Source organism: Salvelinus sp. IW2-2015, linkage group LG14 (assembly GCF_002910315.2).
Source record: "Salvelinus sp. IW2-2015 linkage group LG14, ASM291031v2, whole genome shotgun sequence".
Classification (NCBI taxonomy): domain Eukaryota; kingdom Metazoa; phylum Chordata; class Actinopteri; order Salmoniformes; family Salmonidae; genus Salvelinus; species Salvelinus sp. IW2-2015.
Window position 1 is genome coordinate 11,644,827 of NC_036854.1, and position 23,024 is coordinate 11,667,850.

The window sequence follows — 23,024 nt, forward strand, 5'->3', positions numbered from 1 at the left end:
TATCCCTGCTCTAGGCACTAATACAACTCAGAACAACACAACCATATTACTCTCTTTCCCCGCTCTTCCTTAGGCCTGTAATTTCATAGACCAGCTATTGGAGGTCTCTGATTGGATTGCGCGATACAGATGCTGGGGGTCAGACTGAGGTCAGCGTGTAAGTGGAGAGCAATGGACATTCTCAATGTAACAGAGGATTCAGTTAGACAGGAGGCCATGCACGAGACAGCACTATCGATACCCATGTGGATAATGGGTGTGCCATCCTCATATTCAGGCGCTGTCTGGAGTCTAAGGGTCATGCTGGCATGCAACCAGCAGGGTGTGCATTGAGCTTCATCATAGTGGCCCCTACCATGATGGAGAGTTTAGCCAACATGGCTTTTTTAAATAATCTGTGTTTATCGTTTAATCAGATCATTTTACTAAATGCATAAAGACACAGTAAGCTATTTTGTATTTCATTTCTACCCCGCCCTGCCCGATAAACAGACACAGTTGTAAAACCACAGATTTAAAATTCCAGGAATATTTCAAGGTCTTGCCCTCATTTACTCTAAATAATGTGGCGCTCCCTTCCTCCCTCTCTCCCCCTGCTCTGTCTCTGTAGCTGGCTTCCTCCCCCTGCTCTGTCTCTGTAGCTGGCTTCCTCCCCCTCTCCCCCTGCTCTGGCTTCCTCCCCCTGCTCTGTCTCTGTAGCTGGCTTCTCCCCCCTGCTGCTCGTCTTGTAGCTGGCTTCCTCCCCTCTCCCCCTCTCTTTCTCTGTAGCTGGCTTCCCTCCCCCTCTTCCCCCCTGCTCTGTCTCTGTAGCTGGCTTCCTCCCCTCTCGCCCCCTTCCTCTGTCTCTGTAGCTGGCTGGGAGCACAGGCCAACACTCACACAGATGCAATACATCTCCAGACTGGGCCATTTGCATAATACTGTGCCCTGATGTGAAGGACACATGCCACACACGATCCGGGCCCCGCCACTTACACAATACACTGCACACTTTACCCATTAGGGGCACTGAGAAGGTGAGACAAAGGAGCTGTTTTTTGTTTGTCGCATGGGCGTTATTATCAGACAGAAAACACAAGACACCACACACACACACACACACACACACAACACACACACACACACACACACACACACACACACACACACACACACACACACACACACACACACACACACACACACACACACACACACACACACACACACACACACACAACAGACACACAGACAAAGCTCCTCTGATTACCCAATGGCATCTCGTTTTGAACCGTGTCACAGGGCGTAAACCTAATTTGTCTCCTGTAAATAAACCTGGGTATTCTTATGATAAAGGCTCCTTTATACACAAACCGTTCTACTCCGTAGGAAATACCACTGTGACGATGACTCCCGATGGTAGGTTAAAATTAGATTCTATACATCTGAATAATCCATGCAGAGTTACTGAGGAAACCATTAATAATTGAGAATAAGTCTGGGAGCATGATTGATCTCACCGCAAGTATTATGAAGCCGCGTCTCCTCAGAATAAACAAAGACACACAACACCGCCATTCTCTATTGTCTGGGTGGGAGTCAGACACACATCTCTACTACATAGCTTCATAACCATCACTTTCAAAAAGCAGCTTTGTCCAGTTGACTTTGAATATGACTGATTGCATTACTGTTCAAAGGCTGATTGAATCAGGAGCCTTATAAATGAATAGTCTCCTATGTTGTGCAGCTGATAGCCACAACACTGAATAAGTGCCATGTTTTGCACGGGTGCGATAGCGATCGCATGTTGGCCTTATTATAGTTGGAGGGTGCTGTTGAACGCATGGATCACATGCACATCACTGCTCAAAGGTCAAGGAGTGCTGAGGCAGAGGACACTTTCAATCTATGTGCAGCACTTGTGAAATTCAACAGGCATGACCATGCAATGTACTGTGGTAGGAGAGTGGTTGCAAAACGGTCCCATTCATTCTGAATGCACCAATTCAGCCAGGGAGAAATTGACTAGAAACATTCTCCAGCATTAGAAATATATATATTTTTTAAATGGTTTCATTTTGGTTGTTAGAAATCAAAATCCTACTATGGCTATTGCATTTTGGAAACTAGATAAGGCCAGACAAAATTGATTCACTGTTTAACGGATTTCCCCCCCCAAAAAAGTGAGGCAAGCGAGCGAAACAATAAATAAAAAAGGAATAAGGAATAACAGTACTTTACCACATTGTCCTAGGCTATATGGACATGAACATCAGGAGAAATATTCAATTTTAGACAGATTTTCAGATTATTATTATAAATACACAAATTAATATTAATGAACATTATTCACATAGGATGTATAATAGAATGCAATATTCATATCCAAACATTAATCYACTTAATTGTATAGCCTAATACATTCAAGAATGATTGACAATAAATAATTGTAATCAAATTAAAATGTTGATGCTAAAAATGAGTTCATTACCTGAAGGCATCTCTATAGCCTAGGCGTCAACAAAATATGCATACATAGATGATTAGGCCTCTCATAGACCAGGCCTTGTAGAAAGAGAGTCAATCAAGTTAGGTCTGCCAAATTAATGTAGCACTGGAAAAAAATACATAAATCCAGCCACAGAGTACAATCTTTAATCATAATCTTTTTGTTTGTTTATAACATGCACAATTAGAAGCATCGATCCACAGTTGAAGTCAGAAGTTTACATACACGTTAGCCAAATACATTCCAACTCAGTTTTTCACAATTCTGACATTTAATCCTAGGAAAAATTCCCAGTCTTAGGTCAGTTAGGATCACCACGTTATTTTAAGAATGTGAAATGTCAGAATAATAGTAGAGAGAATGATTTAATTCAGCTTTTATTTCTTTCATCACATTCCCAGTGGGTCAGAAGTTAACAACTCAATTAATATTTGGTAGCATTGCCTTTAAATTGTTTAACTTGGGTCAAACATTTCGGATAGCCTTCCACAAGCTTCCCACAATAAGTCGGGTGAATTTTGGCCCATTCTTCCTGACAGAGCTGGTGTAACTGAGTCAGGTTTGTAGGCCTCCTTGTTCACACACACTTATTCAGTTCTGCCCACACATTTTCTATGGGATTGAGGTCAGGGCTTTGTGATGGCCACTCTAATACCTTGACTTTGTTGTCCTTAAGCCATTTTGCCACAACTTTGGAAGTATGCTTGAGGTCATTGTCCATTTGGAAGACCCATTTGCGACCAAGCTTTAACTTCCTGACTGATGTCTTGAGATGTTGCTTCAATATATCCACATAATTTTCCTACCTCATGATGCCATCTATTTTGTGAAGTGCACCAGTCCCTCCTGCAGCAAAGCACATCCACAACATGATGCTGTCACCCCTGTGCGTCACGGTTGGGATGGTGTTCTTCGGCTTGCAAGCATCCCCCTTTTTCCTCCAAACATAACAATGGTCATAATGGCCAAACAGTGCTGTTTTTGTTTCATCAGACCAGAGGACATTTCTCAAAAAAGTACGATCTTTGTCCCCATGTGCAATTGCAAACCGTAGTCTGACTTTTTTTATGGCGGTTTTGGAGCAGTGGCTTCTTCCTTGCTGAGCGGCCTTTCAGGTTATGTCGATATAGGACTCGTTTTACTGTGGATATAGATACTTTTGTACCTGTTTCCTCCAGCATCTTCACAAGGTCCTTTTTGCTGTTGTTCTGTGATTGATTTGCACTTTTCACACCAAAGTACGTTCATCTCTAGGAGACAGAAGGCGTCTCCTTCCTGAGCGGTATGACYGCTACGTGGTCCCATGGTGTTTATACCTGCGTACTATTGTTTGTACAAATGAACGTGGTACCTTCAGGCGTATGGAAATTGCTCCCAAGGATGAATTAGACTTGTGGAGGTCTACAATTGTTTTTCTAAGGTCTTGGCTGATATCTTTTGATTTCCCCATGATGTCAAGCAAAGAGGCACTGCGTTTGAAGGTAGGCCTTGAAATACATCCACAGGTACACCTCCAATTGACTCAAACTATGTCAATTGGCCTATCAGAAGCTTCTAAAGCCATGACATCATTTTCTGGAATTTTCCAAGCTGTTTAAAGGCACAGTCAACTTAGTGTTTGTAAACTTCTGACCCACTGGAATTGTGATACAGTGAATTATAAGTGAAATAATCTGTCTGTAAACAATTGTTGGAAAAATTGTATATATACAGTTGTATACACAGTTGAAGTCGGAAGTTTACATACACTTAGGTTGGAGTCATTAAAAGTCATTTTTCAACCACTCCACAAATTTCTTGTTAACAATCTATAGTTTTGGCAAGTCAGGTAGGACATCTACTTTGTGCATGACACAAGTCATTTTTGTCTGTAAATTGTAAAATTAAAAAGTAAAATTGTCTGTAAACAATTGTTGGACAATTTTTCCAACAATTTTTTCCTCCCCTCAGCAGCTTCCACTGCTATACAAAGTCTACAGATGTGAGCATGCTACTGCATGTGTTGCAATCCTGGATATTGGCTTTTCACCTACCCCTGCATCTCACTTCCAACACCTCACATTTGACTATCTATAGTATTATAATCAGATATTTTACTTCACCCAACCATGTTAGAGATCGGCAGGGAAAACATAATTTCAAAGGTCCTTCATACAATTATTGATGTGGAGGACATTTCCCAGCTAACCTATTTCCTCATAAAAAGTGGACACAATCCTGTAGTTTAATCCATTTTCAGGTGCTGATGTGGCATCATTCAACCTATTTCTGTCTCAGTGTAGACTCCCATTTCAAACTGTGAGCGGCTCACTTTGTGCAAAAGGTCATTCACATGTCCTTGACTCCATCCTCCTGTGTTCCTTGGCTCGCTGCGGGTGACTTTGCTCCTTAACGTTTATAGACGGGGCAGAGCTGCGTACCACGCCAACAACTGGTTATTTGCAGCCACATCTCACGGCTTTCACCAGCAAACAGACTTTCAGTGGAACCTTAGCTTTTTACTGGGGTTGTATCCCCAGGAAATGGAAGCAAGCTACAACACATCAAGGGCAAACATCTAAGTACATTGACTCCATTAAACCTTTTAAATAGGACAACTGCTGGCATACAGACTCTTGTAAAACCAGACCTGGCTCAGGGAAATGCTGATTGTATATATTTTGGGGCATTTACAGAGTACGCTAAAGGTTCAATGTGTGTTTTATTACTCATCACAATAAAGCCAAATGGCATTTCAGCAGTTCCTATAAAATGGTGCTTTCTGTTGGCCACATATCAGAGCGGTTGGGGGTAGATGCTGTGGATGGCAAGCTGATGCATCACTCTAAATGAGGTACTGCATACACTGTGGGTAATACTGCACAGGCAGGTTGAGGACAAGTGAAAGCCTCGCTGAAATGTTTCCCTAGTATTTAACCCCATACCGAGAAGAAAAAAGACTGGAGAACATTTGGAAAATGGGCCCTGAGCAATGTATTCAGGATTCATGATAATTCAATGATGGCAAAGCATCACCCCTCACACATTCACAACCATCAAAGACAGTTTAATCTGCACAGTATGCAGTAAGAAAGAGGCGGCAGGTAGCCTAGTGGTTCGAGCGTTGGGCCAGTAACCCGAAAGGTTGCTGGATCAAATCCCCGAGCTGACAAGATAAAAATCTGCCACTGAACAAGGCAGTTAACCCACTGTTCCTGGTAGGCTGTCGTTGTAAATAAGAATTTGTTCTTAACTGACTTGCCTAGTTAAATAATTKTACTGTTATTCTAATGTAAGACTACACTCATTAGTGAATGTCTCCTGGTGTAACTTTTTATATATTGATACATCAGTGTGTCATTGTTTGACAGTGAATTTTTGAATCCTTAAAACAATAAGATATCGAAGAATTCATGAGGTTCCATTTAATGTAGATAGAACTTTCAGACATTCAGCTGTGAGCTGGGACCATTCTTTCGGTGTAATTAAAATAAACTTCTGTGTCTTCAATAATCTGCCAACCTTAGAGCAGAAAGCAATTCAGTTCTCTTCATTCTAATCCTCCTTGGGCGACCTACCGGGCTCTTCATCTGAATTAGTCTCCCTGCAGAAGAAGGAGAGGCTCCACAGCAAAGACCTCCTGAGCTTGTGCTGTGTGAGTTCCACATTGACGTTGGTCTTGTTAGGTAGCTAAATTAACCGTTTACCTCCTTAATCATGGCCAAGGGCCAAGCTCATTGACTTCTCTATTGAGTCTTCGGCTGGTGGGCATCATTTTGTAAGAGGAGTGGAGGAAAAGTGGTCAAAGGAAAGATTTATATACTATAGGCTGTAGCGCAAATCATTGTACATAATGAAGGAGGAGAGTATCCTATTCCATATATAGTGCACTACTTTTGACCAGCCCCTGATCAAAAGTAATGGACTATAGGGAATATTGTGCCATTTGGGAAACAGACATACTCCTTTCCTAATTTGTGTGATTAGAAATGCATTTTGTAATCAATACGAGTGGTTCAATAATCAAACGCTTGTAATTGAAAAAGTGAAAATTCTAATGAGGATGCTAAAAATGGCAAACCTCTCCAATAAATTAGACWAATTTTCTTGCTGAATCATTAATGCTCTCAAACGAGTTTACTTCTTGAATCATTGGCCGCAGTTTGCCAGAAAGAGGATGACAGGATGAATAGAAAAGAAACTTGCCTGAAAGAGTTTTGAGAAATTGAAACATGACATATTTTAAGTAAGAAGATATCTCACACACAAAGTAAGGAGAGATTCCATCAAACCAGATCAATCTGTCACAGTGCATATGTTCCAGGAGCCCTAAAATATTCACCTTTTTACTCTCAATGAAGCCTGACGGTAAGTACACATAGCTCTATGTGGCAGAAAATGTATCTTGCCCTGTACCCCAGACAAATCATAAGCCGAATGCGAAGCTCTGGAAAACMAACATAATGCAAATGAAAGTAAAATGACTAAGCAACAGGCAATCAATTTTAAGCCGCTAGATAAAAAATACATGAATATGAAGGATTATTCAACATTAGTCTGAATCTCTTGCCCAAACCTGGTAATGTAATTATGAAATATGRACATTTAGCAGAATCACTGAATGTTGAAAGAGTAGGTGGTTTAAACACATCAACTCTACTGAAAGGTCACATTTATTAAGTCATTCCCTAAAGAAATCATTGATAATGATCTTTAACAATATTATATGCCCTGTATGGCTACCCTGATATTTCTAGGGAATCCAAAGAGATAAATCAATGCATTGTACTGAGAGAGCTCTTTTGCTCCAGGATAGCTGTTGCATTGTCCCAGTGGTACCAAATGATCAGAAATGAGACAGAAGTCTTCTTTTCCTGTGAGAATACTGTGATTCTTCAACGACATTCATCAGACCCAATTTTCCACTTTCACAATTGAGAAGGCACTTAACCATAGAGGAGAATGAGTCACTTTTTGACATAGCAATGTTACAGCACAATAAACACATGGGTGGTGCTTCCCTCCCACTCTCTTCTCTCCTCAAACACACAGAGATGGTTGTGAAGTGTTTGACCATTATTTCCCTCTTACAGTTTCCCATTTCCTTTATACTTCAGAGAGACATGTTTAAAGTCCCACCAGCCAGGCTAACATACCATGGCCAGATAGGATGGAATTGAGAAATCGCTTCCATTATCGCATATTTCTATTTGCTGTGCACTCCTGTTGACAAAGAGTCAAGATTGAAACGAGAACCCTTCGACTCTGTTCAATAGGCTGGTTACGTGACATGGTTGTTGCATGCATGTTGACTGACAGAAGGTTAAGGTGGAATGACCTTTACTGGGTTTGCACTGCTTGGTACACTACCCACACAGGAAAGGACTATTTGTTCTCACTGTCACCGGTCAGGGTTACAGGTATGGGTCTCGAGTAGACCATTAAAGGTACATTCCATATCCTTCTATCTATATTGATGCTGCTTCCACACATACCCACACACAACTACAGTATTAAATTGATGGAAGTGACCCAAGGTGGGTTAGCTGATGTGTTTTACCTCAGGCAAAGCATCTCAACATAGACAACTCTGCTTAATTGGTTCTGGTCTTATTGGCTAACCTTATTGGCTTTGCAGAGATACTTTCCTTCACTTGATAATCATTCATTATGTGGCCCTTAGCTCCCATATCCATTGTCCAGGGATTGATTGCTTGCTGTAAAAGCCAACTCTGAGCTAGGAGCATAATTGCTCTTTGTTTACTATAATGCATTCAGACATCTCCCCATTGATCTAGGCCAAAATACTGTTTGAATACCAAGCCGGCCTAGCCTTTGTAATGTACTGAGCCCTGAGAGCCTTGAGTAGATGCTTGTTTTCTATTCTAAGCGTCAACTCTCCAAATTAATGGCAAGCCAGCTAATATCGCTCTGCCAAGAAGATGGTAAAGCTGATGGTAGTTTTGACCTCTATGCAAAGAGGGGAACGCAAACAAATCCTTTGCAAGGTAGTCGGGGATGCTCAATATACGCCTGACTATCAGTATATTTCTAATTGTGAAAGTCTGATGCACCCATGTGAAGCTTGATAGCTTTTATTTATAGATGTCCCATCTTTTCTCCTAAATATGAGGGTCATGGTGAAAAATTGGGAGGTCATAAGTCACTTGGTGTACGGCCTGCGTGACTTCCTGATAATTGGTTTTGTGACCTCCCAAAGCCCTCAAGGAGTGAGTAATGGCCATTTTATAACACGTCAGAGATATTTTCTTTCCCTGACGAGGCATAACGGATTGAAGTGAAAGGTGCCATCCTGACAAGCGCTGTGACACACAACGGGATTTAAAGATCAACACAGTGGGAAGAGAGGAGAGAAGGGTGGGAAGAGAGGAGATCGAAGAGAGAGCAGGACTTGTATTAGGCACTGGAGGGATAACACAGGAAGTGTGTGACAGAGGCAGGGTCAAATGCCGTCTTAACACTAGTCGAATATCTCAACATAATTCAACACATTATGAACATGTGTCAGCACACTGTCGTCGCCATTTTTCATACACCGAGGCTGTTTGCTCTTTAGCCAAACACAATATATACCTATTGTGACAGCGGAGAGCTTACAAATAATCTGGCCCTTGTCAAGACGTACGAGGCTGAGCTGAACGTCTCTACAGTGTATCCTACATGTCACAATGATAGACAGCTATTTCTTATTACTCTGACAATGTTGTGTCGTGACCGAGGCTGTAGGCTGCTACTAACACAGTGTCAGTGTGTCACTACAACGCTTTACCACGGACAAAACTTTGAGATTGAAAAATTGGATGGCAGTTGAGGTCTTTAAGACCAGTGTTTCTATGCATTTCAGACATCTTGTCTGTGTGGGGGGGGGGGGGGGTTGAAGCCACCATTTATTCAAATGACAGCCCCAGCCGCATCAGTGCAGCGCTAGCTCGCCCTTTTTGTCCACTGGTAACAATCACCTCAGTGGTGTGGAGGGAGACTGATCATCTCCAGCTCTGTGATATGGGGCGTCGTCGGCGTTGGGAGCAAAAGGCTCCCGCAATTAAAGCAGCTGAATGAAACACTGTGCTCGCAGCTCACAGGCTCGCATCAAGCGGCGTCCCATGTCGTTTCTGACATTTGAAAAATAGGCGCCCGCTTTCGCCCTCCCTCGCCGTTGATCTCGCTCTCGCTCTCTGGCTTATCAGATGAGATGCTCCGACACTTCAGAGATCCCGACAATATCAGCTCCCCTGTCACTCAACACAGGCCCACGCCGTTACTCATTCAGCCACAACAACAAGCCCATCTCACAGAGAGTGGAGAACGAAGAGACACACAGAGAAACAGGCGTCGAATAAGAAGAGAGACAGACATGGGGAAAGGGGCCTGAGATTGATACTGAAGCKTCTGTGATAACGTTGTGAGCCAGACTGACAGATGTCTTGTGAATGATTTGCCAAGCATGACTCTGTTTCAACACAACAATTAGTCTAAGATCGCAATTCCGTGCGGCCATGGTCTCCGTGTGCCTTTAGGGCCTAACATTTAATGAGGCCAATTGATTCACTTCCCTCAAGGTGTTGGCCACTGTCAAAACTGATCAATTTTATTACAGGGCTAAGGCATTCACTATTCACAGAACTGATAGCTAAAGAAATGTCTTTCTATACATGCACAGGCGTGAAACACGTGTAGTCTTTGGCGAAGAAAAATTGATTGTCGAAAGAGGCGGAAATTGGAGAGAAGCACCTATCCTAGCTTAATGAATTGGATTCATCTATCAATGTGGACTTTTGTTTAATTCGACATTGAAAGACTTGGATGAGGAAAAGCAAAGTGTTTTTTCCTTCGTTGGTGCATCAGAGGAGCAGATTCCTCTGCCATAACTGATACCTCCTCCAATCCTCTTAAAATTACTTCTGACCAAATTGGCTTAGTGTTTGCTTTATATTTCCCAGAGAGCCCAGTCACCGGGTCTTCAATAGTGATTTCTCTAAAGATACGCATCTTTCCAGTCTGTTATCTTCTTTGAACAATAGCCATTGAAATGAACATTGAAGGCAGTTGGAGAGTGTCACGRTGGTATAAAGGGATCGGGAGACAGGCGCAGGAATGCGTAATAGGGTTTTTTATTGACCCAAATTACAGCGTGCCATGTAAAAGCATGGGGACGAAGACCAAACAAATACGTATACAAAACACAGGGTTGAAACCCAAAACAAAAGAGCGAGGAGTACCTCGAGTAAATGCACCAGGGCGAGACCCGTAACATACACGCACACAATGATTCCACACGGGACGAAAACTGTAATCATCTGCACAATACAAATGGCAAGAAAGCCAAAACACAGTACAGGTACTCACACGACCAACGGACATTGTAACAATAATCGACAAGACAATGGTGAACAAAGGGCACACTTATACAATTACTAATCAATGGGAATAGGGACCAGGTGTGCATAATGACAGTTCCGGAGGGATCCGTGACAGTACCCCCCCCAAGGATGATCACAGGAACGCAGTGCGGGGTCGATCTGGACCCGATGCAGCTGCCGAAGTTGCGTCGTCGTCGGACGGACCAGTTGCGTCGGACGGACCGGTTGTGGCGGCGTCAGACGGGCCAGTTGCAGCTGCTGAAGTTGCGGCGCCCGGACGGACCAGTCACAGCGTCGTTGGACGGGCCATTCCCGCTCTCTCCCTTAATGGCCCATTATTCTGTCACGTTGGTATAAAGGGATCGGGAGACAGGTGCAGGAATGCGTAATAGGATTTTTATTTACCCAAATTACAGCGTGCCACGTAAAGGCACGGGAACGAAGACCAAACAAACACGTATACAAAACACAGGGTTGAAACCCAAACAAGAGCGAGGAGTACCTCGAATAAATAACACAAGCGCACAAACCCATAATCATCTGCACAATACAAGTGGCACGACAGCCAAAACAACACAGCACAGGTACTCACAGGACCAACGGACATTGTAACAATAATCGACAGCCCAATGGAAACCAAAGGGCACACTTAAACAATTACAATCAGTGGGAATGGGGACCAGATGTGCATAATGACACAGTTCCAGAGGGATCCGTGACAGAGAGGTTCAGGTAGAAAATAGAAATGAATGTCTGAAGACAGAGAGACAGGGAGAGAGAGCAATTTTCATCCCATCATGACAGAAATGCCAAACAACAGGAAGATAAATGGAAATGAAAATGGTGGGATCATATGGCGACTAAAACACACAAGGTATTCCCACTACTCCCATAATAGATCACAGCAGCAAAAGCAGAGATAACATTGTTTAAACACTCAGGGTTTATGATAATTCTCCCACTTCGTCAACAGGCTAAATTCAGAGAAGGGTAAATAATATCAGGAAGAGCTTCACCATTAACCAAGCAAATACTACACAAAGGGGCTTTTCACAGTGCCTGAGTGATAGGTGAAAATAGGAAACTTGCGGTTATGCCGTGCGTCCCTATAATCTTCTAGCTAATGGACCCGGGCCATAGCTCTTCTCTAAACAATTACACTCACATTCAAAGACCCACGCGGAATCCCTAACCAAGGAAAAAGCAATAGTACCTTCAGAGGGCACCATGTAATTAAACAAGGTGTGATTCATTACAAGTGTCATTGAAAATATTCTCATAAGCACATCACCATAGCGGTGTTAATAGTCTCATTTATTAAAGTGTATTCTGGCCCTGGGCACAGGATGCCTGTTGTGTGTCTGTACAGGCTGGAGGATGTGATGGAGGAGTGGAGGGGCTGTGGACTCCAACAGCTGTCTCCTCCAGTAAGAAAACATTATTCCTCCCAGTGTGTGTGTTTGTGTGTGTGTGTGTGTGTGTGTGTGTGTGTGTGTGTGTGTGTGTGTGTGTGTGTGTGTGTGTGTGTGTGTGAGTCTATAAGATGTCTTGCTGGATATGGGGGGCCTGGACACAATTGTAAAGCTAAGGTTTGACAGTAAGTGGTGCTAGCCAGGAGTTCAGCCTGCTACATATACTGCAGCCCTATGGCACCTGTCATCGGAGGCACCCGTCAATGGCAAAGTTGGCTCCTTTCTACAGACCGAGTCCTCTTACGACTCCATAGAGCTGTGACTTTACTGCATATAAATGTGCAACTTTTAGTAGCAGCAATACAGTAGCACTGGCACTGACTCTGACAGTTCATATCAGGGTTACTTCAATTACTTTCGCATTAAACCCTGTCCTTGTCCAAACACAGTCTGTGCACATGCTTTGAATAGAACAGTTAGTCATACCCTCATCATTCCTCATCAAACAGTTATGTTAGAGTGAACGTGGAAGCTCTTCTGATTCATGGCTCTCCTCGGGTCGACTGGCTGGCTGTTCTTGGAGAATCTGGCCCCGGGGCTCTGAGGCGTCAGCCATGCTACTGTGTACCGGACACAGCTCATTTAGCCGCTTATCCAGCCATATGAAATGGCCGCCTCTCTCTGCCCCCCCCCGTCCCCCCCGTCCCCGTCCCCCAGGCTCTCCCCTGGACCGTGGTGGCGTGTGCTGTATCTCTGCTCTGTGGATCTGTGCACTGCCTGGCCCTGACGCCACTGCACTCCTCTCCTCTGCTCTCTCCCAGTGTGAAGGAAGAACAGAGAAATCTGCCTGGCAACATATCAACGTCTTCCTGGCTGCATTCGTCATCTCCCAGAGGTTGACTGCAGATAATAACTGACAAGCAGCCATTCTTATAGACAAAAACAAATCATCACAGTAGCAACACCAGTGAAAAAGAGGTTGGATGGCATGAGACCTACACAGTATATGTCAGTGTACTGTACATTTTTATGGTTAACTGCGATGGCTTCTGTACAGTAACAGTAGGTGTGAGTTTTATTTCCCACTATGGGAGAGTGCGCTGTGGCTCTTCTCATCTAGTGTTGCGTCACACTAATAGGTTCATGCAGCAGACGATGGTGCAAAGCAACATGGCTGGACCTCGCCACGGTACGGTGCTGAAGGTGAGACGGAGGACGTTAATCACCTAGCGTGTTAACCATAATCAGTGGTTCAACTCCCACACAGAGCTGTGATTACACTCCCAGAGCAACCTTACCTACCACAGCATGATGCAGCACTGTGCTGCCGAGATGAATTTACCCCACAAGGAACCCAATCAAGAATGTCTTAACTGATATTTTTCCCACCGACTATCTCAGAACATTAACACATTCTCCATAGATAATGACATCCTATGGTGGTGGGAACAGAGTGTAATTGCAGATGGGATGTGGCAAAAGAACAGTGAGACATCACAGTTTCGGGCCGAACCTCACAACCCTAGAGCTGAAAATACCATATGGTCCCTCAGCTAAGTGCCACCTAGCCCAACAGTCTCATGTTGACAGTGTCACGGTGACCCCACTGCAAACTGCTTGGGCTATCTTTATTACACTACTTTGGTAAAGGGTCACTGCGCCAATTAACATCTTATTTATCTACCGTAGCTACTTGCCTGCCTGTCTGATGTGGACAGCAAAACAAAGACAGCTTCACTCAGACAACAAAGACAGGGAGGAGAGGGGAGGAGTAACATCGAAAGATCCTCCAGTGATTTCAACCCTTCCTCAGTCCCATCCAAGGCAGGCTTCTTAGTACGATGCACTATTTAATTACTTTGAGACGGAGGCTTCCTTATGGCGTAATGACGCGTACAGCCATACTACTGTCTGGGCTGGTTGTAAATGAACGGATGAGGCCCCTACATCAATTCTCCGCTTTGAGAGAAACCTCATTAACAGAAGGTGCTGCTCTGTTGCTCTGACGCCAGAAAAGAGAGCAGCAGAATAACAGTGAGACTTAGGGAATGTCTTCTGTCGGAGCCAAGGAAGCTGCCTAAAAAAGAAGTTGGTGGGTGCGTGGATGACAGGGAAAATGCTTCCTCTGTAATCCTTATAATTATCTCTTTATTGTCGTCATTGTGGTTCATACAAGGAGGCTCTTTCACTGCGGCCCATTTTCATAGATATTACTGAATTAGATTAACCTCCCAGGTTATTTTCATTAATACATAAGAGATAAGAAATTGTTACTTGGGTACTTTGTACCCTATCAAATGACTGTACTTCAATGAAAGAAGAGGGACAACCAAAAGTTGTGGATCAATTGTGTTCTTGTCTGGCAGAGGGGGAAGGAGAGAATAGGAGAGGAGGAGAAGAGAGAGGGCGGTTGTCTGCGCAGTTAACAGATCAAAGAGCCACTCATTCATTTTGGGGGAAAGATAATGAACCAGTCATTTCTTTCCCTGAGATTCTCATGTGAGGAAACAAAAGCCATTCATTATCCATTAAAGAGGTGCTGGGGAAAATTGACATTGTTGGCTCGTGCTGCCAGACACAATTAAACAGTCTTCCATCCACGTCGAACGTCTGAGATAGGAAAAGTGTGTTTGGGATGCAATTGTGCCTCTGAATGTTTCTTAGCCCAATTATGATGTCCGTCGCGAAGACTTCCAGTGCAACGCAAAGCCGCTTACAGAGGGTACTCCGCTTGAATGGAGTATCGGAGGTAATTTAGCAAATTGATTCTAGATTCAGCCCAATGCTTTCCACTAAGCTAGTAAAAAGCTACGCAAAGACAACAGCAGCCGGAAGCTTACAATAAAAATGTATTAGGGCAGCATGGCACGGTTATTATGGGAATACCGMAATGTGTAATGCTGTGGTATTGTTTCTAGCTCCATGGTTTGTATAGTGTCCAGTAGATACTGGACACTGTGGCCAGGTCTGCAGATTGAATGGCTGTAGACTTTGGCTCACAGCCATCAGTCATAATGACAAAGCACGACAGACCACTTCCCAAATGCCTCCACTACAGAAGCTAGTMCTTTGAACCACTCAGGTCCAGGTTTTACTTTATATAACAGTACATAACAGACTTTGGACATTCGCTTTGACATAAAACTTTTAATGGATTTGGTCTCTCTCCAAGCATATTTTAGCCTTTGAAATGAAAAGGTGCAGCGACTCTCATTTTATCCTCACAGAAACTTGTTTCTAGTCTTTGCAAAAGTGATGTCGGCAACATTAAAAGATGGCACCTAAATATCAGAAAGAAGTATCAAACCATTGTATTATTATTGGGCTCCATGCATGCTGTGTACTAATGAAGAAGCCCCTAAATCCCCCCCCCCCCCCCGGTCATGCAGCTCAAAGGTTTTGCTGACACCGACACCCGTCTAGTCCCTTTCGATGTTTCAGGGAGAACTTAATTCAATCATTGTCATATTGATCCTGGCACCCAACATTCTCTTGACACCATGCTACTGAACCAGCTCCTGTGTTTAGGAGACTAAGCGTTGTTGAACTTGCAATAATTCCAATCATTTTCTACATAATATCTGACAGGCTCTAAGCATATTTCTCACTGGTGTTTGGAATTGTGTTTATGTATTTATTCTACTGTACTGCAAGAGAGACTCGCTGAACGTGTGATGGAATATACTGTAGACTCGATGCACAAACCTTGTTTGATGTGAGTGCAATAGTCCCTACAGTAGACAGATCATACAATGCACTAAAGGGAACAATGATCATCCACCATCTCACGATTGTTTTCAATCAAAAACCATGTAAGTGTTCGGTTTATGACTGAAACGTTTCCAATGTGCAGAGTAAAATACATTGAGATGCGTATAAACCTGAGAAGTAGCCCTGAAATCGAATCCAAAATAGGTTGCACAGTGTCTGACAGAGTTAATGGATAGTTCTAACTCCAGGCAGGTAAAGTATCGGGTGGTTGTCTTTCACACACTGGCTGGAGAGAATGTGTTCTCCTGGGATCTATCTATGTGGAACCCTCGACATGATCATTGACACAGCAACAACACCCTGCTTGGTTACATCAACATTCCCATAATTACACTCCATACATTAAGTCATTGTGAAATATCCTGGTGCGTTGTGGGAATCTCCTGCTCACATTGAGAACCTGAGGACTATAATTACAAGTGGCGGGAGCGAGAGAGGGAAAGAAAGATACACTGGGGACAGTTTCCCCTACACACACACACACACACACACACACTACATAAGCTCACACACAGAAAACACACACACACACACACATGGATATTGACGCCACACACACGCACACGCACACACACACTCTGGAGGAGAATGGAGGGAAAACCAATCGTCAATAAGGGAATTGCGTTTCCTCTGCCACCCTCTGGGATGGCCCACTGCCAAGCCACTAAAAGKTGCTGCCAGGCCTAAGCCTGCACTTTTAGAAAGATGAAGAGTTGTTTTTCCCGTTGACAATTGTCTGCCTTATAATATTGCTGCAAGGCCATTAGTCACTACAGTAGTAGGCAGCTAGTAATACGAGACAAAATAATGTGTGTTTCACATCTCATTGGCATGTCTCAGCATTGATGACTGTGCACAGGCATACGATTAACTTCTTCATCCATTACCTCATATCACAGACAGACAGCCTCACTAAACTGAAAACAATATGAAAATGTCTGTGCAAAATATCGTGGTTCACCGGGGTATCATCATCATAGCCCAAATATAAAAGCCTCTTCATGTGAAACAAGGTCAGTGTACAGTCTTCCAACTCCAACAAAAAGAGTCCCACATGCCCAGAGCCTAGGCTCCATCCCGTTCCCCTGCTGAGATGAGAGGGAGTGTAGCGGGTAGACTAGCAGCCAGACTAGGTCTACATACGGGTAACTGCCAAAATAAAGGAAACACTTGAGTAAATGAGGGATACTAAGTATTTTGAAAGCAGGTTCTTTCTCACAGGTGTGGTTCCTGAGTTAATTAAGCAATTAACATCCCATCATGCTTAGGGTCATGTATAAAAATGCCCAGTTGCCCATTATTTTGGCTACCATGGTTAGAAGAAGAGATCTCAGTAACTTTGAAAGAGGGGTCTCAAAGGAGCATAGGGGGTTTAAAGGGAGTGTGTGTGTGTCTCAGTCACCAGATCTCAACCCAATTGAACACTTATGGGAGATTCTAGAGCCGCGCAGCGTTTTACACCACCATCAACAAAACACCAAATGATGGAACTTCACGTGGAAGAATCGTGTCGTATCCCTCCAACAGAGTTCCAGACACTTGTAGAATCTATGCCAAGGTGCATTGAAGCTGTTCTGGTGGCCTACTATACTTACAGAGGCCTAATATACTTACAGAGGTCTACTATACTTACAGAGGTCTACTATACTTACAGAGGTCTACTATACTTACAGAGGTCTACTATACTTACAGAGGTCTACTATACTTACAAAGGCCTACTATACCTACCGGAGGGTTCTAAATATACTACAGAGGTCTACTACTACCTACAGAGGTCTACTATATCTTACAGAGGTCTACTATACTTACAGAGGTCTAACTATAGCTACAGAGGTCTACTAATACTTACAGAGGTCTACTATACGTACAGATGCCTACTAACTTACAGAGGTCTACTATACCTACAAGTCACTAACTACAGAGGTCTACTACACTACAGAGGCCCTACTATACTTACAGAGGTCTACTATACCTACAGAGGTCTCACTATACCTACAGAGGTCTACTATACTTACAGAGGTATACTTATACTTACAGGGTCTACTATACTTAGAGATGCCTAGTATACTTACAAGAGGTCTACTATAACGTACAGAGGTATACTATACTTACAGCCAGAATGGATCTGCCAGGACCTGTGGGCCACCTCCACATACTGGTACTCCAGCAGACAACCTGCGATGCTGATGTAGCGGTGGTCTCCTGCGGGCCCCCAGGACGGAGGGGGGGTGACCGGGGTCACCCTGCAGCCTGGACCGTTCTCCCATCCACCAGGACCGGTGCATGGACAGTGTTGAAGGTCATGATCAGGTCACTGTCCTTGCTGGCAGAAAGGAGAGAGGGGGGGGGGGGGGGGGGTGAAATACCGTATATATAGGTACTACTGTACTGTAGATCAGGTGTTTATGTGGAAAGGGGACAACATTAATATTGAGGTGACATTCATATTGAAATATTTGATATAGAAATGCTAGATAGTTGAGTACGTTTTGAGTATATCTACAATGGATTTTCTGTTGTAGGTGTTCAGCTACTACCGATGCCTTCCCCAGCCATAACGGAGTCAGTGCAATTACATGCTCAAGCTTAAGCACGATTACACCTCAGTCAGTCTGGCAGTGATTTAACAACGTAGGTCAAACACCCAGCGCTCCACAATATTCTAATCAAGCTAAAATGTGTTCGTTGGCATGGAACAATGCCTAAAAGGGTGAAAAACCTCCCCTCTGTGACTTCTCTACGCTACCACTTCCCAACTCTTTAAAAAGGCTGCATTGCCTACAGGAGATTGAGATTCTAATTTAATGCAATGTGTATTTTACTTTCATTAATAAGCCTATTACGACATTTGTTTTAAAGAATCATCTATCATTCTAGAGTGGAAAAAGCATTGAGCTAGTGTTGCTTTGGTAATGTTCTCAGTTAAGTTAAAAGCTTTGCTTAACATTTRGCAACACAATTATTTATTCTGCCTCTTTCCCGGCATCTCGGGAAGGCTATTAATTCTGAGCAGAACAAGAGTACACAGAGAGTAAAACTGAGCCAACATGCATTCAGCTTTTGCATGCCATTAATTCTACAATCAAGTGACGGAAGAAAGGGCTATTAGGGATCGGGGTTTTCTGTGCCATTTCCAGTGCTAGCAATCCAAACTCCGGTATACAAAAAGTAATTGTGAAACCCCGGGTCATTTGAGTCATCAAGCAGAGGATAATTCGAGTTGGTACTGAGAGAGAAGTGTGCATGCACACATCCTTAAGCTAGAACGAATGAAGAGAGAATAAAACGTTGACAAAATCCATCCCAGAAATGGTCCTACTAGCTCTCAAACCTCTACCCTGTTCTCACACCTACGAACACATGACTGAATATATTCGATGCACACATTATCAGCCTGTGCTAAACTCTCCCTAAAGACCTGCATTTTGACATTTCAACTCACATTTAAGAGCACTGCTTAAATCAGACAAGTGTGCCTTCCAGCCCTAGCTGTAGTATGCCCGCTCTGCAGTGTATCAGTTATTTTAGCATAAAACCTTGGTATTTGGCATTGAGACAAACATTCCCTCTCACTTACAAAACCAAGTAACACCACCCAATTTACTTTCATCCTACCAACACTTGTCAACCAGCTCCCACTTTTCTTCTCTCCTGCAGAAGGGAATGAGTCATCTGGGGGATTGGTGTCAGTGGCATTATTGCCTGTTGTTTAAAGGCCATATCAAGATCTATCACTCCTCTGCCTCAACAAATGGCGCCAGTGTTTGTCCACAGCAGGATGTGGGTGTTGTGGTAAACTGCTTTTAATTCATCTTGAAATACGCATCAGTGGGAGACGTTTGGCTGGAGCCTTGCCAAACAGCAAACCCACAGCATCTTTTTTTTTATCTGCCTGTTTGTCTCATTGAGGAGTGGGTATTGATGCAACAGCCTCTCTAATACAATCAGAAACTCAAGGCCTTATCCGGTAGGTCTAGTGCCAGACTGCTCAACTATTTCAGATTGTAATTACATTAAAACCCACATAATGGACAAACAAATACATGAAAGAAATGCTTGTAACTTACAGAGTACCTGACCTGTGATAGAACAACAGCCTGCTCTAACGTGCAATCTTATGTACAGTCGTCCTAAACACGTTAGCTGGACCAGCACACCTCTGCCTGTCCCCTAGCACCGAGAGCGGACCGGCTCGGTGCCTCATGCCGTATGACAGGTGTGTTCTCATGCCTCCTCGTATGAAGACAGACAAGTGGAACATAAAGACTGTTAGACGTGAATAGAAAGAGATGGGGGGGGGGGGCAGGTTGCAGCTGTCTACCTCTCCGTGTCTCCCTGCCTCTGTATCTGCTGTAATGAATGTCAGTCGTGTGGATGAACAACATCCATCATCAGTCAAATTGATAGAATAGAATGAGTGATGAGTGTTCAGCTCAGCTCATCACTGTTCCATATGCAGTAATACAGGGCTGCCTTCCTTACTAGCAGCCAAACACCTATCCACTACCCTCTGACTGACTGGCAGTGTGGTTCAGCATCATTTGGAACCAGTACAAGGACAGCATGAGAGTTGGGTGTCACTGAGAGTTGACTGGTTGTTATTACTCCTCCTAAATAGTAAGGTGATGATGACTGGGCTTTTCCCAACGGTTGTTGTCCATACTTGATGACTGCAAAAGGATAGGCTAACACATCCCTGACAACAAAGTAGAAGAAACTAAGTCGCCAGAGGATACAAAAAGGTGGAATAATTGAGAATCAGTCATATGCAGTATCTGTCTTACATCTGAAAAGAACAAAGAAAAGTATTACAGGAGTTGCACGGAGGCTTTACTTTGCTCTCTACGTCCCCGTGGGTTCCATTTTTAGGGCTTTGTACTGTCTTGCTGTTTCATCAGCCAGAGAATCCTTCGAAAAACTGAATGAATTCAATTCAAATTGGCTACAACCTTTCGAATATTACATTGATTGAGCATTAAAAAGCACTGACACTACAAAGGCCTACAAATTGGATGGGTACACTTTTATGAGAGTGGCATTTGAGTGAGTTATTCTGTAGATATATTTTAGACACCACCAGTACATTCCTGCAACACTACTTTCAAGGTCTAAAAAAAAATATGCTTAGCTAGCCGTGGTTGGGGGGATTTGGTTGTTTGAACACAAAAGATGGACAGTCACACTGTTAAGCACAAGAGCCAGCTATGAAAGAGACCCAGATGTTCCACTTTAAAGGAGTAGGAACATCTCTCATTCTTTCCATGGTAGCAGGGTTGCAAAATTCCCTGCAGTGCACAGGAAGAGATCAAGAGAGCAGCTTTTCTGTATTTAAAGACTTCAATCCAAAATCTAGAGGAGTTTAACTGGAAGACTGTTCTGACAACACTAACAGGAAGGAAGAGTGTCCTCTCTCTCCTTTCACAATATGCTGATCTACAGTTGAATMCCTATCGAAGTGTGCATTCAAATACCACTAAACAATCCTGGGTGTGTCTTTGAATTTAATTCCTTGTACTCGTGGAAGTATGCCGAGGCAAGTGCTACACGGTGCTTAGTATGCTTTCTGTAGGAATGTTAGAGGGGTGACTGTAATCAGAACTGGAGAATGACATTGAGAGAAAGCAATCTGAAGGTATTTGGAAAGGATCAAGATCAATACCTATCATCAGCGAACGAGTTGAAGAATTCAGACTGGTATTTTCAGTATTTTCTTGGAATTTCCTTTGACAAGTACATGCTGAACCAATGGCTGATTACTACGACTAGGCTGATTGTGCAAGTGTATGTGGTACAAGGAGAACCAACAGAATACACTCAATTAGATTGGGAAATAATTGTCTTGCTAAGCAACAGAATACTTGTGTTTCCTACCGATTAAAATMAGTCATATTCAGAGAAAGTTGATATTTAAAACAAAATACTCTTAGTAGGTGTCAAGTGGCTTTCACGCAACATTAATTGCACCATGGGAAAGACGCATTAGTTCAGTGTGAACTTTAAGWATACTGAGGCTTGGTGGCTAATGAGGATGGAATAGCGAAGTGTCCTGTGTCCACAGACACACTTAAAGCAGAGCTACACACACACACACACACACTGTCAAACATCTTACATTATTATAAACACTATCCAAGGAACCCAGATATCCTTTAATAACCTCCCATAACACAAAATGAAGGAGACCAAACTAACATGTAGTTACATTACTTGACATATAATTTAGTGGGGTGGCAGGTAGCCTAGTAGTTAGAGCGGTGGGCCAGTAACTGAAAGGTTGCTGGATCAAATCCCTGAGCTGACAAGGTCAWATTCTGTTGTTCTGCCCCTGAACCAGGAAGATAAGCCATTGTTCCCCAGTTGGCCATCATTGTAAATAAGAATTTGTTCTTAACTGACTTGCCTAGTTAAATAATGATTAATTCAAAAAAATAGTGGCTGGTGATTTTAATGCAGGAAAACTGAAATCCATTTCACCTCATTTCTACCACACGGATACAAAGCTCTCCCCCGCCCTCCATTTGGCAAATCGGACCATAACTCTGATTCCTGCTTACAAGCAAAAACTCAAAACAGGAAGTACCAGTGGCACGCTCAACATGGAAGTGGTACGAAGAAGCGGATGTTTCGCTAGCACAGACTGGAATATGTTCCGGGATTAATCCGATGGCATTGAGGAGTTGTCCCCACAGTGACCATAGGTACATATCCCAACCAGAAGCTGTGGATTACAGGCAACATCCGCACTAATCCYAATGCTTATAAGAAATCACGCAACCCCCCCGACGAACAATCAGACAGGCAAAGCGTCAATATGACGCGTTCCGGACGACTGTATYATCACGCTCTCTGTAGCCGATGTGAGTGAYAACTTTAAACAGGTTCACAATCACAGAAGGATTACCAGGACGAGTGCTCAGAGCATGCGCTGACAAGCTGGCCTCTCTCTGACTCAGTCTGTAATACCTACAGTACATGTTTCAAGCAAACCAC

At 43.3% G+C, this 23,024-nt stretch overlaps 1 protein-coding gene across 1 annotated transcript in view; it reads right to left on the minus strand.

The window, feature by feature from the left end:
- Positions 1-23,024, minus strand: part of nkain2 (sodium/potassium transporting ATPase interacting 2) — a 171,649-nt gene that overhangs the window by 12,105 nt on the left and 136,520 nt on the right. Inside the window, 3 exon segments of the mRNA XM_024000517.2 lie at positions 18,158-18,297; positions 18,299-18,325; positions 18,327-18,353. Of these exon segments, the coding sequence (XP_023856285.1) occupies positions 18,158-18,297; positions 18,299-18,325; positions 18,327-18,353 (194 nt within the window).